Below are 16,804 nucleotides of genomic sequence, written 5' to 3'. Positions count from 1 at the left end.
TGCGCTGCGGCGGTAATGGGATCTTCGCGATGCTTCGGTGGCTCAAGCCTGCGTCCTCTGCTCTGTGTGCTGCCTGGCTCCATCTCTCTGCCCCCCCCCCTTCCCTTTAATAACCCTTACAGACGTTACAATTGAGAAATGTTAATAATTAATGTCGGAGCAATTGGAGACAATTAACTGTGGTGGTTGGGCCATTAATTTTCCGGGGGGTCTGGGGGTGGGAAGGCAGCCAGGGGGAACAGTTCGGCAGACTCAGGGTAATTGCCTTCATTTCCCTGCTCTCTGGGGCTGCAACCTGGAAGAAAAATGCTTTTTTTTTTTTTTAAAGACGTCCAAGGGGCTACCCCACCACTTGACACCCCAAAATGTCCTACGACGTCCGCTTAATCACTTGGCTGACAGAGAGAAACACTGGAGCGCAGCTGGTCCTCTGCTCACTTTTGCATCCAGACAGCCACAAGCCTGGCAGGGTTTACATTAGCACCGACAGTATACATACACATGCAATCAACACCATTTACTTCCCAATGCATTGTTGCACAGCTGCTAGGCTCCCAGTTAACCAGTTTAAACGCTGCCGTTCCCAAAGCATCATTTGTTTCCTCCTGTTTCAGCTCCGTTCCGGAACGCACGCAGGCCCGCGGAGCAGCCGGCTAAAGATATTTTGGCAATTCGTGGGGAGTCAATTACATACTCCCCGAGTCTGCGCAAAGGTCATCGCGGAGCACAAACAGAAAATCACGAGCTCAGCCACCAGGAATCGGAAACATCACTTAATTAAAGAGATCGCTCAGCCGTCCCAGAGGCGCCTGAGACTTTACTCCTCCCTCCCCTCACGCCCAAACTTTTCCGCAAACATCCAAGCCATTCTGTCTTGGAACCCGGAGCAACTCCTCCAGCTTTTAGTGCCGAGCAGGAAGCGGCATCTTGTGTAGCAACAGGGAAACGGGTGCCGTGTTCCTGTGTTCTACACGCACACGCTGACCGGACCCAGAGAGCCGTGTGCTGGCATAGGGGCAACACTGGCACCACCTGACCCCTGAACTCACAGAGGGCGCAGCTGTGCCAGCTGCTAATGCAGGGGCTCCCAATCCTGGGCCCAGTGCCCCCCCACACACACACACACACACCTGCTGGGTTTCGTTCCAGCCAAGCCATCAGTCTCACAGTCACACCCTGTGCGCTGACATCATGAATAGTAAGATCAACAATGGCTGCTTGTTTCGGCTCTTGAATGTGTCGGAGCTTTAACCATTGTATTTTGAAAGTGAAATCAATTTGGGGGACATCCAATCCCAAACTTTGGACTAGAAAACAAAACGCGAATCTTCAGATGAAGATCCCTCTTTGGCCGTGTATGGGTTCTGATGAAGGCGGGATGGAATGGGTCACCGGGACCAGGACTGGGCACCACTGCGCTACAGCACGAGCCCCGTTCACTGCAGCGCCACCTGCTGGTGGGCACCTGACACCCCTCGAACCCGCGCCCGCAGACGGGCTGTCCAGCCAGAGATGGCCCAGCCAGGCCGCAGCAGGTGAGCTGTCCTAATGCCCAGGTGAACACGGCAAGGAACTAGAGAGACGACACTGCGCACAGGATGGGTACCGACCCAATCTGGAAGGACTTAACAGACTGGAGGGTCTGCTGGAATTAGACAAGTAATGCTGGGAATGACGACACCTGATCTCTTCCTCCCGAGCTGCCCAGCAGAAATTCTGGAAGCTGGTCTGGAAGGCAATTATTTTAATGGGAATTTCAGTAATCCCTAAAATTGTTAGTAACATAATAATTCATAAATGACTGGTCACTATATCACACTTAGCTAAACAGTTGTGCTGCCTTGTGTTTTTGTGCCGATCCAAGGCCTACAGAAATGACATGGATTCTAACCAGCAAACTGTGTTTCTGAAAAAGAAACTGGATTTGCACATCTGTTGAAAGAACACAGCAGCCAGCTTCTGCCTCTCACGTTAGTGACTAAATGCCTCAGCAACACTCCAATTACCAGAGCTCCTCATTCTAAGATTTATACTCTATTTTACAGGTTTTCTGCTAAATCAGGTTCTGTCAGGGAGAATCACCAGGGACATTTCTGACAGTGGAAATCTAATTAGTCTGTCAGTTCAGACCCTGTTAACATCTCTTTACATAGTTGAGTCTTATTATTGCATGGCACAGAAGGAAGCAGGTTCTGTTTATGATGATGGTTTAATAGTTTTAACACAGGGCCAGACAAGCCAGTCTCCTCATCTTTAAACACAGGGCTCTTGGTGAAGCGGGAAAGGCAGGAGCAATTTGTTAGGCAAAGAGCTTGCGTCATTACAAAGAGGCTTATCTGAAATGTGGCGATGAAATGAACGAGGCCCTGATGATGCCCCAGAGCACAGTAACGCAGGAACTGTGGCCCAGCCCCCTGGACTCAGACCTACAGTATCTGTCATTTAAGAACATCAGACGGGTCACAACTTGCACAGACGCTAATTAACATCTAGACAAATTACTGTGCATCGCCGCCTCAATCTTGGTTTTAGAACAGAGAACATAAAGGTTAAAAGCGAGCGGAGAGCATTTGGCCCATCTGGCGTGTTTGCTAGTTAGTAATTGACCCCCGGATCTCATCCAGATTTTTCTCGAAAGAAGCCTGGGCACTGGCTTCAACAACATGGCTGGGCCGCTTGTTCCACACACCCACAGCCCTTTGTGTAAAGACATGTTCCCCCCTGCTCTCAGTTTGTATATCAATCACACTGCCGGCCTCAGCATCACTTTGCATTGAGAGCCTTCAGGTTCCAACCGCCTTCTGCTGACTTTCCTGGGGCAGATTCTCCTTCTGCTTTTAGCTCATGAACCATGATCTACGCGACCACTACACGCGCTGTCTGACTCCACATTTTGCACCAAACATATCGCTAGTTCACAAGGCATGCTGTCGGTCCCCAGACGTCCCCTGCTGTCACACTGCAAGCCACCCACGGACTCCGATTTGGGAAAACCTTGGGAAGGTGCCGCCACAGCCAGGAAAGTGTCGGCGTCTCCCGTGTATTGTGGGTAGTAGGGGCTCATCCCAGAACCATTTTATTTTTCCAGCCACGTAGTGACAAAGACGAGCAAAGCAGATGGAAGTTATTTACTCACCGAAAAAAAAAAAAACACATTTAGCCGTCATGGGAGCGCAGACTGGGAGCTCCGGGGCTGCAGTTGCTTGCGGGGGAACTTGAGAGTGTAATTAATCAACCGGCCCCCGACTGCATCGTTTTCATCCGAGCGCTACGGAGCCGCTGGACGGGCAGGGCTGCCCCCCAGAGGGGCGAAACGTCATCAGAATGACCCCGTCAGAAGGCGACGGTGACGGGCCCCACCTGCCAGCAGAGCTAGCCCAGCCCCGCCCAGCCCCGCCTCGACCTCAGAGCCACCGCTAGGACCCCTGGGATGACACGTGCCAGCCTGTCTCCCCCACCGGCTGCTTCCCAACACCCCTTCTAGAATCCGGCCGCAAAAAATAAACCTGCCGCTAATCGATTTCCTGCGGCCAACCCAATCTTTCAGATGCTTCGATCCCACCTTCAGCGGGCTGGATGTGAGAAGGGTTATTCCAGCTGTTTTCCAGAAGCAGCTGGATGAGATCCTTGGATCGGCTCGCTGTCGACTGCCGGACAGGCAGAAAGGGCCGAACGGCTCCGTCCGGCTGGTGATCTGGCGTCGCTCGGCCTGTCAGGCGGCCGTCTGGGCCAGCCCGGGCAGAGGCACGCGGGACGGACGGAGGAGACGGAAGTAAGGAAAGGAACGGGAGGCCGAGAGGACGGAGATGGAGGAACGCCGACAGCGAGAGAGCAGCTCCCTCGAAGACAGGCAAGGTGCACTCCCTCCGTTTTCACCCAGCCCCGGACGATAACGGTCACGGTGCTCTTCAGAGCTGTTGCTCTGGGCAGGAAAGACGCTTTCTGCTTCAGTTCTGAAACAGGGCTGCCGAGAACGAGGTGATAAAGATGACTTCTTTACACAAAGGGTTGTGGGGGTTTGGATCAAGCTACCCAGAAGCCGCCACCCTGGCTTCCTTCAGATAACCACTGGACGCACCTGCTGGATCGATGAGCTGCTAGCTCCCCAATCAGCTTAACAGGCCAAATGACCTCCCCTTCTCTGTAACCTTTCTAATGTTCTCATTTATTCTTAGACTATCTGTCAGCTCAGCCAACACTAGGAGGACTGTATTCACCGTTACGTCACAGCTGGAGATCAAAACCATGCCATCCTTACCAGGGTCGCCTTCGGACGTCGTACAGGTCGATCTTATTGGGAGCCCTCCATGGCGTTGCTGGACACAGGGCACAGACAAACAGGAAACACGGTCAGAGAGAAATCGGGACAGCTGGAGCAGTGTCCACAGGTGAGCGATCGGAGGTGCCAAACCCTCTGTTTGAGCCTCTGTGAGCTGAAGAGATCTAAGCTGATGCCAGGAGGGAATTCATGAAAACATTTAAGACTGCCAAGTTTAACTGTTTAAAACGTATATTGTTACTAATCAGTGCTCTGAGAATGTGGGTTTTCCCTCCGATATTAGCGTTGTTCAAATTAAGAACAAAAGCCACAATTTCATCAGAGTGAATTCTGCATGTGGCCTTTGTTCTGTGTCTGATATCTAAAGGGAGAAAAGGGGAAGGTTCCTTTAAGACGTCTCAGAAATAAAAGATACATGCCAATTTGATGTTGTTGCTTTTGATTTAACACACAGTAAGGGAATAATAATTTGAAAATCCTCAAACTCGACAACTGATAGTGTAAATATGGGTGTTACCATCTTGAAATCTAAGTCCATGTAAAATGACTTAAAAACAAGGCTGGTTCTGAAACAATGCTACTGTAGTTCTCAGCTCTCTCAAGCCAGGAAGTGACACACTTCATCAGCCCCCTTCCATCCGATTCCACCTTGATTAATTGTTCGTTAGGCAATGCTTTACATACTGACCACCAGACTCTGAAAGTACCCTGCTGATACTCTGTGCCACACCCTGTGTCTGATCGCTCACAAGGAGAGACGCTCCCATCTCCTGCGGCTACACTGTTGACGCATTCCGATTCTGGGAGAAGACAAACCGAAGCCCTGATCGATGCCAGGAATGAGGCGTTCTGGAAGACGCTTCAGACCCGCAGTTATTAAGTTAGACCGGATGAAGAAAAGAACATTACAGAGTAAAGACTTGCAAAAGAAATACATTTAGCAGTGTGGCACGAGAGTATTTTCCCCCTTTCTCTTCCTTTAATGGACATTTAGCTCTGCTTTAAGCCACTGTGGGGTGACAGTGGGGTGTCTCTGCTGCTGTCTAACAGATTTGAACGGGGTTATGTCACCACATACGGTTCTCAAACTGTATGATATTGTCAGTCTAGTAGTTGCAATTAATGTCGGTGCAATTTTAATTTAATCGGCTTTAATTCTTTCGCGTGCACAGCGACGTGTGAAGGTAGAACCGGGGGAGGGCTTCTGGCACGTGCCGGGCCAGGGGTCCCCCATTCCTCTCGAGCGGCTTCTTTTACCTGGGTAGTACCTGGTGACGCCGGTGGCACTGCCAAACACCTGCCAGAGCAGGGAGGGGTCCTCGTTGCGGTTCTCGATGAACACCTTCTCCAGGGCCTGGGTCCAGTTCAGCTCGTTCAGGATCACTGTGGCTAGAAAGGGGAGGACAGTCGCTGAGACCTTGGTGACGGGGGGGGTAGACTGCCAGAAATCACTGACAAGTTGGGGGTTGTGAATAATTATTTCACTCGTTGACAGAACCGCTCGGTCCAATCCTGATCTTCACCAGTTTCGTGACCCCACCCCGTGTAACGCTGCCCAATCCACTTCAAAGTGCGCTGGGAGTCCGGGGGGCTCCTTCTCCTTATGTCATCATCGCCCATGACATCACATCCTGAAAAGCTATGAAAAGTGAGCATGAGTGAACACGCACACGCCAGAAGATAAAAATGGGGGAAAGAAAGAGGCTGGAGGGCTTTGGAGGTCTTTCACAATGCCCAACGATGGCTCCAAAACAAACAACAAATATTAGTAAAGATTACTTGAGATATTAAAATACTGTGTATGCCAAGTATTTTTAAACTGAATCATCGAGACAGTCGGGCCCAGAGCCCAGGGGAATCCATGAAGAGTTGGGCAGAGCCTGCAAACTCCAGGCCGAAGGAGCTCCATGCAGAACTGAACCCCAGATCCCAGTGCTGTGACGCACGTAGGGCACCTGCACCCTAATAAAACACGACATACCACGCCTGCGCAACAGCCCTTCAGAAACGGTCTCCCTGCCCTCCACGCCCTCGGCAGGACCGACCGGGCACGAGGCGGCGTGCTGGGTCAAGACCTGAACGGCAGGGGTCGGACCCGTCGCCAGCCCTGAACCCCTGTTGCCGGTGATGAATGTCCTGCGCGGATCCAAACCTCTCTCTCACTGCGACCCACACCACGCAGCTGCAGTGCACGAGTCTCACTGCCACAGCCAATGATCTGTCATGTGAGCAACTGAGACGGCACTCCCCCCCCCAGCCCCCCACCGCCACGCACACACACACCGCCTCCATTTGCATCACTTTTCTCCGGCTTTTCGGCGGGTATTAATTTCAATTATTATTTAATAGCTATGCAGAAGTTAAAAGATGTGTAGTGCAATCAAAACTATAATGCCGGCTTGATTAAATGAAGAGGGATGTGAGCTGCCGAGCTGGGGAAGCACAAATCTGTGTTTGCATGCCTTTAGATTTAATTAACCGGGGTGCCTGCCAGATAAGCCGCTGAATTTGCGAGCAGAGGTTTTTCTTTTTGCTCATTTTAAAAGTTCAGACAAATAAATGATCATTATCCTCTCTGCCTGGATTTTCAATTACAGATCCCACTTCATTCCGAGGGGTTGGCGACCTCCCCGGCGCGTGCGCAGAGCCCCCCCCGAGCCCCAGCCGAGCGAGTGCGGACGGTCCCGGAACCGGCGCCAGATCTGCCTTCAGCTGCCGGCAGACTGAGCCCAGAAGTACCTGTCCAGCCTTAGCCACTGAACGGGTTACACAGAGAATCCCGTCCTGCCATTTCTTCGGAGGAAACCAGGGTATTGGCTTCCACCACATAGCTGGGCAGCTTGTTCCACACCCCCACCAGCCTCTGTGTACAGGAAAACCTCCCACTCTCTCCCTCTGCTCTTTGATAATAGTCCTCCGCTCACGGCAAGAGGCACTGCTTTGCACAAAGGGTCGTGGGAGGCCGGAACAAACCACTCTGCCACGCTGTGCGCGCTGATACCGTGTTTTCTTTCGAGAATACTCTGGGCGGGAGCCTCAGACAAGTTAAGAGACAACCCGGTGAGCTGGACGGGCTGGACGAGCCCCTCTTGCTTGTGGTCGGTCTTCTGCTCTCTTCCCAGAGTTCCACTCGCAGGCAAGCCTGTGGAGCTCAAAGCCAGGAAGGATTCGGCCCTGCAGCTCTCAGGTTATTACAGAACCGCCAACCCTCTCACTGCCCAGTCTAGATCAGCTCCAACATTTTAATTATCCGGGGGGAAGAACCTGCTCTTTTTCTTTTTAAGTCTTTTCTTTTTAAGTCCTGCACACAGACACTAGCCTTCTCCTGCAGGGAAGCACTACCAACAATTCCGAAAAGCAGCCCTGTACCCGCAGCTCGGAACGCATCGGCGGTCACTGCTCTGTTTCCTGCGAAGTGCTCAATTTTTCACCGGCACATCCCGATGAGAGGTTGCTTCCGTTTAAAAATATCCCGACAAAAGAAATAAACAAAGGACACTGCTGGATCTGCCAGGACCCGGGCCCGTGAGAGCCGTTCAGCGGCAGGGCAAGTTCCCGAGTCGCCGGCGATTCCCGCGCGCTGTCTCCGGCCCGACGGGTGTCGCTGCTGCCGGTCTCGAGGGGCGGAGGGGGAGGGCGCACACGTTCCTCCCACACACACACGGGACAGACGCCCCCTCCGCTCATAGCCGGCAGACCAGCTGGGGGCAGCGAGCAGATGTAAAAGTAAATTGCTCCTGTCAGCGCAAGGGAACATCTGAATCCGGGCGCTCGGAGCGCTGTTCTCCATTAAAATAAAGAGAGGAGCGCTCCTGGGGCTGATTGTCTCCTTAACATTCTGCATATGGGCCCTGTAATTTATAGGTTTGTCAAGTCGGGATGGGGGTGGTATTTAATTATTCAGGACTTATGCAGACTACAATCAGTCTTGCACCTCGCAAGAGCTGGAGAGCTTCCCGGGGAGTTTCACAGGTTGTTACAAGATGTTGTGCAGCGGCGGCACCACGTAACACAATCGGCATCTCCGTCTGATCGTTTGGCCCACATGTCGCGAGTCCAGGAGCTGTGGAAAACAAAAGCGTGCGAAGTCAGCCGAGCGATGCTGCACGTCCATCCCAGTGGAATTCACTCCTCCTGCTTTCCGGCTGCGAACTCTACACGCGGGTTTGAAACGATCTGAATAAACTCGTCCTCACTTCTTTGCAGCCTCATGGTGCAGTTGGGGAAACAGGATCTGAACTGCCCAGGGCAGCAAAAAAAAAAACTCCCAAAAGGCACAACCCTACAGTACTGCCCACCCTACAGGCCAGAAAAACAGATACAAATGAGAGGAAACCAGTCTATCCATCTTGCTCCCTTGCCTGCTACCACTAATTGATCCAAAGATCCGGCCCTTTCCTGAGGAGATCCCAGGATACCGGCCTCAAGAGCGCGGCTGGGTAGCTTGTTCCAGACTCCCACAAGCCTTTGTGTAAAGACAGTACCCCCCCCCCTCCTCTGGCTTTCCTGAGGGAGACACAATGTTTAAATAGTTTTCAGCTTGCACGATGATGGAGACATTACAGAGAACATACCGCTGCTCATAAATCAGATAGAAAAAACACTAATCGGCTAAATTCCAGGCAGGAAAGAGCATCTTGTTCTGCTGAGGCGAAAGAACTTGGTCTGTTAAGCGGTGCCGGGTTTCCCATGAGGCACTAGGGCCTTACGACATTCTTGGGGCCCACGGAGGAGGGAAACACTAGCGACCCACAAAAAAAACCCAGCTGGAACAACAGGCTTGCGATCGACTCCAGGTGCTCCAGATCGATAATCCTGCGCTGTCCAGATACTAGAGGAACCGAAGTGCTGGTCGCTCGACTCGCCCCATTAGTCACAGGGTTTAGCGTGAGAGAAGTTTAAAGGGCGTCATGTCCATCCACGCAATTCAATTGGCGTTCCTCTTTCTGCACCCCTCTTTCTGCACGTTTTGGAGTGAAGGTGCCCGGGGCCTACGGACAGCACAATCCGGCCCTGCTCTCGAGTCCTAAAAACAGACGACCATAAGTGGATCCCACTACCTGAAGTCCTCGAAGGCACCGACAAACCCAACCCATCTTACTTCAGAGCCCACGGGAGACAGGACACCCCAGGCGTTTAAAAATGAGGACAGGAGTCGTTTCTTTATGCAAAGCGTTGGTCGGGGGGGGGGGTCTGGTAGGCAGGATGCCCTCCCCCTCCTGTGTACTCTTTCTGTTATTACTATTTGGGTTATCAAGCAACATCGATACGAGTAATGGCGGAAGACGGAGGTCACCAAACACGAAGAGCGCACTCTTTCGTTGTCTCTGCATCAAGCCGGTCTGTTGATACCCCGGCCGATCTCGCAGCCATCACAGGGACTTGGCGCTGAATTCCCCCCGTGTGACTTCCCATGTGAAACCCGATGTCCTTCAGCTGAAGTGGCTCTCTAAGCGCCTGTGAGGCACCACTTGTTTGAAAGTTTCAACCTCTCCGGCGGGGCGCGGGGGCGCTTGTAGGACGCAGTGTTTGCGCTGCGACAGGAAACCGCCCGTCTCCTACCTCCGCCGCCGAAAGAGGAGGCGCGCTGACAATACCGTGTTCTTGGGATTTATTCATCGCGATAAGCTATCTAACAAGAAATACGAGCTTTCCAAGATAAGGAAATACAAGCCGACTCGTTTAATTTGATGTATCCCGGGTTTTTTTTTCTTCTTACTCTTCCCCTTGACGGTTGATACAGAGTGGAAGAGAAAAAAAAAACGCCGGAGAAAATCACAAACCCCCTATCGCCAACGCAGCTCCGAAATAGCGTCACGGCGCGACGCATTTTTCATTTTCTAAATTCCTCTCCAATGATATCTTTTAAAAAGCTATCCATCAGTTCAAATGCCCTGAGAGATCTGATACTGCATGTTTCTGGAGAGCCTATATGGGAAAAGTGGGAGTAGAGCCTAACAACTTTTTTTTTTCTCTGACTTTCTGAGCCTTTGCCGAAATAAACTTTTTTTCTTCATAGTGATGACTTTTATTTATTCTTATAGGAGTCTGCTTTCTCTGTGCTCATCCCCTGTGGCAACAGGTTACCTTAATCTATTCGCTGCATACAGCACCCCTCTCGTCTGGAGAAAACCGAGTTTCCCTGCGTCCTGTGGTGCAGAAGTTGCCGTGTCTGTGACGTCACCTATCACGTCATAAATTCTGTCAGCAAAATGTTTCATTAACCTTAATCCCTGTCAGGCCGCTCGAGTTGTAAACACATCTCGTCAAAACAGACGCGTTCTGCCTTCCGGATAAATAAAAAAAAAAGTTGGGGAATGAGAATGTTTTTCCCATTCCTGACCCAAGCCTTTAATGAGCCCCGAAACTGTCTGGTCGCGTTAAGTTCATTACTGGGCACATTCATGCACCAGCGCCTTCTCAGCGAGGACTTGGGTGGCGGCCAGCTCAGGCCAGATAAGTCGAATGAGATGACTGCCCTGAACTCACCCCTTGATTACTCATGCCTGTATCTCTCAACCCCTCCCACAAGCCCAGAAAGCAGCCTCGTCGCACCGAATGTAAACGCATGTTTTCAGATCTCATTTTCTTCCTCTACCCTTCAAGGTTTCCCACCCCCAAACGCCAACGGAGGTGGATTAAATATTGCTGGCTGTTTTTTTTCCCTTTCTGCAACCTTTTCGTTTTCCTTTGCCTGGCGTGTTCCAGCTTGCCTGGCAGAGCTCGACTCTGTCGAGAGTTCTGAGGCCAGGGGGTGATGTCGCTTCTGTAACTGGCTCTGTGCGCTGAGCCCTGATTACTCCAGCTCACGGGAGGCCCAATCACAGGATCGCAGGGCAGTGAGTGCCGGATTTCCCATGAGGCACTAGGGCCGTACGACATTCCTGGGGCCCACGAAGGAGGGAAACACTGGTGACCCACGAAAAATGAGCTGGAACAACAGGCTTGCGATCGACTCCAGGTGCTCCAGATCAATAATCCTGCGCTCTCGAGCGGCTGTTCCAGAAACTAGAGGCACCGAAGTGCTGGTCACTCGACTCGCCCCATCAGTCACGGGGTTTAGCGTGAGAGAAGTTTAAAGGGCATCATGTCAGGCGACGTCGTTCAATCGGCGTCTCCCCCTCTTTCTGCACACTTGGGAGTGAAAGTGCCCAGGGCCTACGAGCACCAAACCCCGGCCCTGAGCGCGGTGCTGTCGCTGCTGTGCCGTCACCTGGCAGCCCACCGGCTGGTACATGCTCGCCTACTCCCAGAAGCCCCTGGCCACTCAGGCCCCAAGCCTGAAGACGCTGCTCTTGCAAGCCCCTGGAGCCTGGAGTAATCTGCGCCTGGGCCCTGGTAGCAGTTTGGGATGAAATTTCCTTCCCCCTTCTTTCATTATGGCCTCCTAATAACCCCCCTCTCTGAACTGGCTCCATCCCTCTGCTCTCCTCCCCACTGAGAGCTGGTGTGTGGGGGGGTGGACTGGAGCCTCATCCAGGTGGGGCTGCACACTGGTGGGGGTGGAGGGGGTCCCCATGACCTGGAAAGCGCTCTGAGTGGAGGGTCCAGAAGGGCGCTGTATCCAGTAAGTGTACGCAATTATTATTAGAATAAAGATTTTGGGGTGAGCGCGCGGACCCCCTGCCGCCGCCGCCGTGTCGCGGTAGGAACACGGAGCAGCAACACGCCCGCGCCTGGCTCTTTTACAGCTGGACTGGCGGCTGCTGCTCTGTGCGCTGGCGGTAAGGGCCCCCCAGGGCTCTGACTGACGGACAAGCAGGGGGGGGGGGACCCCCGACAAACACCGGCCACCTAGGCTGCACGCCCGTCTGCCTGGTGGCGCCTCCGGGGAAAAATCGGGATCGGAGGGCGCAGCTGTGAAAACGAGACCCCCCTATCCTTGTCAAACATGAGGGGTGGGGGGAGGAGAGAGGGAGAGAGAGAGAGAGAGAGAGAGAGAACCGGCTTCCTTCGCAGAACTGATTGCGTTTTTAATTAAAGGCGACACAGTAAATAATAAACAAATGAAATGTAATTTGTGTGCTCAGTGGTGGGTGAGCTGGTGGGTGTTGTGCTCCATGTTTTAATTAGCGTGCGGCCGAATGATAGCGCTCCTTCAGCGGCCCGAGACCGGGCCTGGTTTCTGTGCTCCCTTGGGCAGGGCGGGCAGCATGGCAGGCCAAGCAGAGAAACACGACGGAGCTGCACAGGAGCCCTCCTCTGAGAGAGGACGTGACGAGGCGGGGGAGCACCAGAGGCGACAGACGAGGGGGAGATCACAGCAGCCTTTTTCGTGGCGGACAGACCAACACTCCAACGCACTGTTTTTAATGCAGGCTTCACAGTGCGTGCTTTCAAGGAGTTACCCCGCTGGCCACGTCCACCAAATTTTAAAAAAATATTGTAACGCTTACGGCCGACAGGCACTGTGTAAGAGCCGGCGTACCAGAGCAGGTGACGTCACCGCCCTTCCCAGTGATAGCAGGACCACAGCTACTGGGCTGTAGAGAGATCTCTCTTTGGCTCACCGGGCTGGGTCCCTGCAGAGTGACGCGGGAGTCCCGGGTTCGAGCCCCCGACGGTGGGGGGCCGACCTAATGCGGCAAGGGCGCCCGCCTGAGCCCCCGTTGCGTTACAATATATATATACACGATACATGTAGGTCAAAAGAGGACGGGCCCGTTCTGTTCACCACACTGCCAGAACCGAATTGAGCCCCGATTCACACCCCGACGTGTCTTGAATGATCTCAAGGTCGCAGCCTCAGCACAGCGGTTAGGGGGACTTGCTCCACGCACCCGCAGCTCTTTGCGTAACCTGTTCCGATCAGCTCCAGAGCCCCAGTGCACGCACCCCACGTCTACTCGTCCCTCTTTACTAAACCCCCCCTCTCCCGCACTGCAGCGCTCTGCTTCCTCTAATCCTTTCTCGCCCCCCCCCCAGCCACGAGTTCTCCGCATCTTGGGAAGCCCTTCCCACCCTGAGCAGTAAAATGGCGCTGGAAGTCAGCAAACACAGCACGTCAATCGGCCGTGAGGAAGCTCCCTTCTTAAAACAAATTACCGTCTTCTATATTCCAACGACTTCCCCGAAACACAAAGCCTTATGGCACCCTACAGGCCCCGAGCTCGAACGGCCCGTGCGTCGCCGGAGTACAGCCCCCGTCTCCTAAAACGGGCGCACAGCACCCTCTTCGTCTTCGCACAATTTCAACTCGTCACAACACCCTTCGGACGCTCACGAGCGGTTCGAGGCGACAGCCTCCCGATTCGTGCGGCGGGCCTGCGCGTTTGTGTGCCATTGTCACACCTGCACACATCTGGGGTCCAGCCGCCCCGCCCTGCCCTGCCCTGCCCTCACAGAGAGCACGCTGACGGGGTCCCCGCGCTGCCCCGGCACACTTCCCTGCACCTTCAAGCGGGCGCATTCCACGAGGAGAAGAGAAGAAAAGAAACGCGCACACGGCGTCGACACCCGAAGGAGGCTCCACAGCCCGAAACGTTGTGTTTCTTCTCTTCTCTTTCCAACAGGAATAGACCTTCAATCGCGCCAAAGCTGCCTGCTTGAGTCCCGCCAGCCGGGCGAGAGAAAGTCGGGCTCTCTGCAGTCCAGTGTCTGTTCAGTGATCCTGACCGACTTGCGAGGGTGCGCGGACAGGGGGGAGGGCAAGAGAAAGCAGAGTTACAGGGCCCAGGGGCTCGGGCGCCTTGGCGCTGATCAAAAGGGAAAACGTCTCCTTCAGTGTGTCTGACTCCAATTTAAAGAGGTCCTCCCCAGTCACGTCTCCCGGAGCGCCGCACGCTCTCCGCGGCCGACCTCCTGAGCTGCCGTAATTACACCATTTTCATTCTCGCTTCAGAACGACTCCCTGCTTGCCCGGCCGAAAGAAAATGATTTCTCTTGGAAGGACGCTTTTTTTACATTACTGGATTTTTTTTCTCTCCTTCAAGAAAAAAAAAAACCCCGCAGAGGTCCGCGCTGGCGGGAGCTGGAAATGTCCGGGCGTTTTTGCGACTTCCTCACTTCGCCCTCCGCCGTTCTTTTTTGCGGGTTTGTTTTTTGGGACCGGGGGCCGGCTGAACCTCGCCTTCTCTGCCAGGGGTGGTCAGCCTTGCCTCAGAGGAAAGAGCTCAGGGATTTCACAGCAGCCTGCGCTCTAGAGAGAGACGAAGCACAAGGCACATTATTTAAAAACAGAAGGCTCTCCTTGAGTGGAGCGCATCATCACGGCCCACACCCTCCGTGAGGCGTCTCTAGGGATCACGGTGACATCAGCTCTCCAGCGCAGGAGGCTTTACCCCAGGGACTGAGCAGGTTTACACCTAAAGGCCACTGCCGAGCACCACAGGGCTCCCTACAGTATATCCTCAAGCCTCACCCATCGCACCCAAGTGAGACCGTGAGCTTGAATCCCTCCCCAAGAATCCCATTAGCTAAACAATTACCACCCACTGTGGCTAATTACAGGTGATCAAGGCTCCCTGTGTGGGCCTTTATACAGTAGCTGGCAGGTGGGCTGATGATACAGTGTTGCCGTAGTCTGGCCAGCTACACAGTCCAACAGTCTCCAGAGGCTCAAGGTGCAACGGACATCCACTTCGGCTGCCGCAGGCATGCCCCAGCATGGAAACTGGCAGACATGCAGAGCCCGGCCACTTTAAAATGAGCGGCCGTGACCCAGACACAGGACGAGGTCGGCACAGAACGGGGCAGACGCAAACGCAGCCGTGTCTGGGGTAGCTCAGACTGATGCCCCCTCCTCCCCCTCAGCCCCCTGCCCCCAGCACGGTGGCGGGCGCTGCAGCCCCACAGCTCCGGGTTACTGGGTCCCATCACAGCCTGTGTGGGCACCCATCTGTGTGTGGAGTCTGCATGTTCCTCGCGTGCCCATGTGGGGTTTGGGAAGGTGCTCGGGCGCTCTCTCCCACCTCCAGAAGGCAGAGGTCAAGGTGCAGAAGGATTGCATCCCAAGACTGGCCATGGGACTACAGTACAACCAGCTCTTCTCCCCAGCCTTCATGACGAGCTCAGGAACGCGTGCCGGAGGCTGCTGTTTCTGTCTGTCTCTACCCTGAGAAACAGCGGGGAAACCCGTTGAAATCCACGCTGTCTGCAGGGTTCCTCGTTCGACAGGGCCGGACTTCGGCTGACAGGGGGAAAATGCGCGACAGGCTCGGCCCTTTCTGAAGACGCGCTCGGCGTCTGCCTGAGCCGGGGCCCGGTGAGCCACAGCGCAGGCGGCACCGCGGTCATCGAGCACCACGTCAGCCGCTAAATGGTATTTCAATACCCTCCGGTTAAACTGCGCTGTGCCTGCCGTTCAGAAAATGTGCCAGGCCCGGGGAGGCAGGATGTACCCCTATTATCACCGTCCGTGTGTCGGGGGGGGGGGTGAACAGGAGAGCCAATTGTGGACGTTCCCAGCGTGTCCGCGCTGCACCACAATTCCCAAACTGGCCTCGGAGACGTGCTTTGCTTTCATTTCGCCCTTTTTTTTTTGGCTTGATTTCCACTTTATTAAAGAGAAAGCTAGTCTTTATTGAGAGACGGGCTCTTTTGTCTGGTACTATTTCATCCATCTGTTTAATTAAAATCGCATCCATTGAGCGAACGTTTCCTCTGTATCCTCTTGAGTGCCGCGATTGAAGATCTCCCCCGGTTCAATGGCACTTTCATTCTCTTACATCTCGTGGACAGATTCAAAGCTCCTTTCTCTTTTAGGGTTGAACCCTCTGGTTTTCAAGGATCCTACTCTCTCCCTCTCACCCCTTATGTCTTCTCTGCAGGATAAGACTATCTCGTGTTTGGTTAAAAGGATCCATGTTTGCCCTGAGCCTCTCCTCCTTTCTGCGGCTCTTTTATCAGATGGAGAAAGTCCCTCCTTCCCAGCCAGACAGTCCCTTCGTCCGCCATGCTCATTGTATCGAATAAAGAGGTTAGAAAGTGGATAGATGGACACTGGACGAGATCTGTCTGCCTTACGAAAATAACAAAACGTTTAAGGACAGAAACGCAGTGCTGCTGTCCTTCCAGGTGCTGCTCTCCAGCACGCTGCATGTGAGCCACACTCGGTCGGCCTCGCTACAGGAACACATTTACACTTATCAGGCTGAGCAGAGCTCCGTCTGCCGGTCCTGCTTTCCAACCTCTTTTCCTTCGTGACAATCCTGGTGCCAGCCAACGTGGACCCTTCATCCTGACCCTCCCCAGGTCTAGTGGGCACGGCAGCTTCGTGTGGTTGAGTAATCATTTCAAACAAACACTGAAAGCCCAGCGTGAGCCAGGAACCATCCTGAGGCAGACGCAGCCGCAAGAGCTCGGAGCCAGAGAAGAGCCGGCATTCAGAAAAATCCCCGGGCTCCCTCGCTGAAGCCGACATTCATTTCGTTTTTTTGGCCGAGCAAAATAAAGCAGCTGAGTGGTGCGAAGGTGACAGGATTTTCTCACATTTATGCCTGTTTGAATTCTCCTTCATCTGAAAGCACAATTACTTCTATTTTAATTACTATATTCCCACCATTTAGCTCTTAATTTATTTTGAAT

The 16,804-nt window shown here is 53.5% G+C and overlaps 1 protein-coding gene across 2 annotated transcripts in view; it reads right to left on the bottom strand.

Moving 5' to 3' along the window:
• The window catches only part of cacna2d2a (calcium voltage-gated channel auxiliary subunit alpha2delta 2a), a 252,799-nt gene that overhangs the window by 58,310 nt on the left and 177,685 nt on the right, over positions 1 to 16,804 (bottom strand). For both annotated transcript variants that reach the window (XM_088637016.1, XM_088637018.1), the window contains exons 7-8: positions 5,537 to 5,668; positions 4,259 to 4,316 (exon numbers count right to left, since the gene is read on the bottom strand). In XM_088637016.1, coding sequence (XP_088493142.1) covers positions 4,259 to 4,316; positions 5,537 to 5,668 — 190 coding nt within the window. The remainder of the gene's footprint in view (positions 1 to 4,258; positions 4,317 to 5,536; positions 5,669 to 16,804) is intronic.

Source organism: Lepisosteus platostomus, chromosome 6, assembly GCF_059453375.1.
Source record: "Lepisosteus platostomus isolate fLepPlt1 chromosome 6, fLepPlt1.hap1, whole genome shotgun sequence".
Taxonomy (NCBI): Eukaryota; Metazoa; Chordata; class Actinopteri; order Semionotiformes; family Lepisosteidae; genus Lepisosteus; species Lepisosteus platostomus.
Note: the sequence above shows the minus strand (reverse complement) of the source record. Positions and strands in the feature narration are given on the sequence as shown.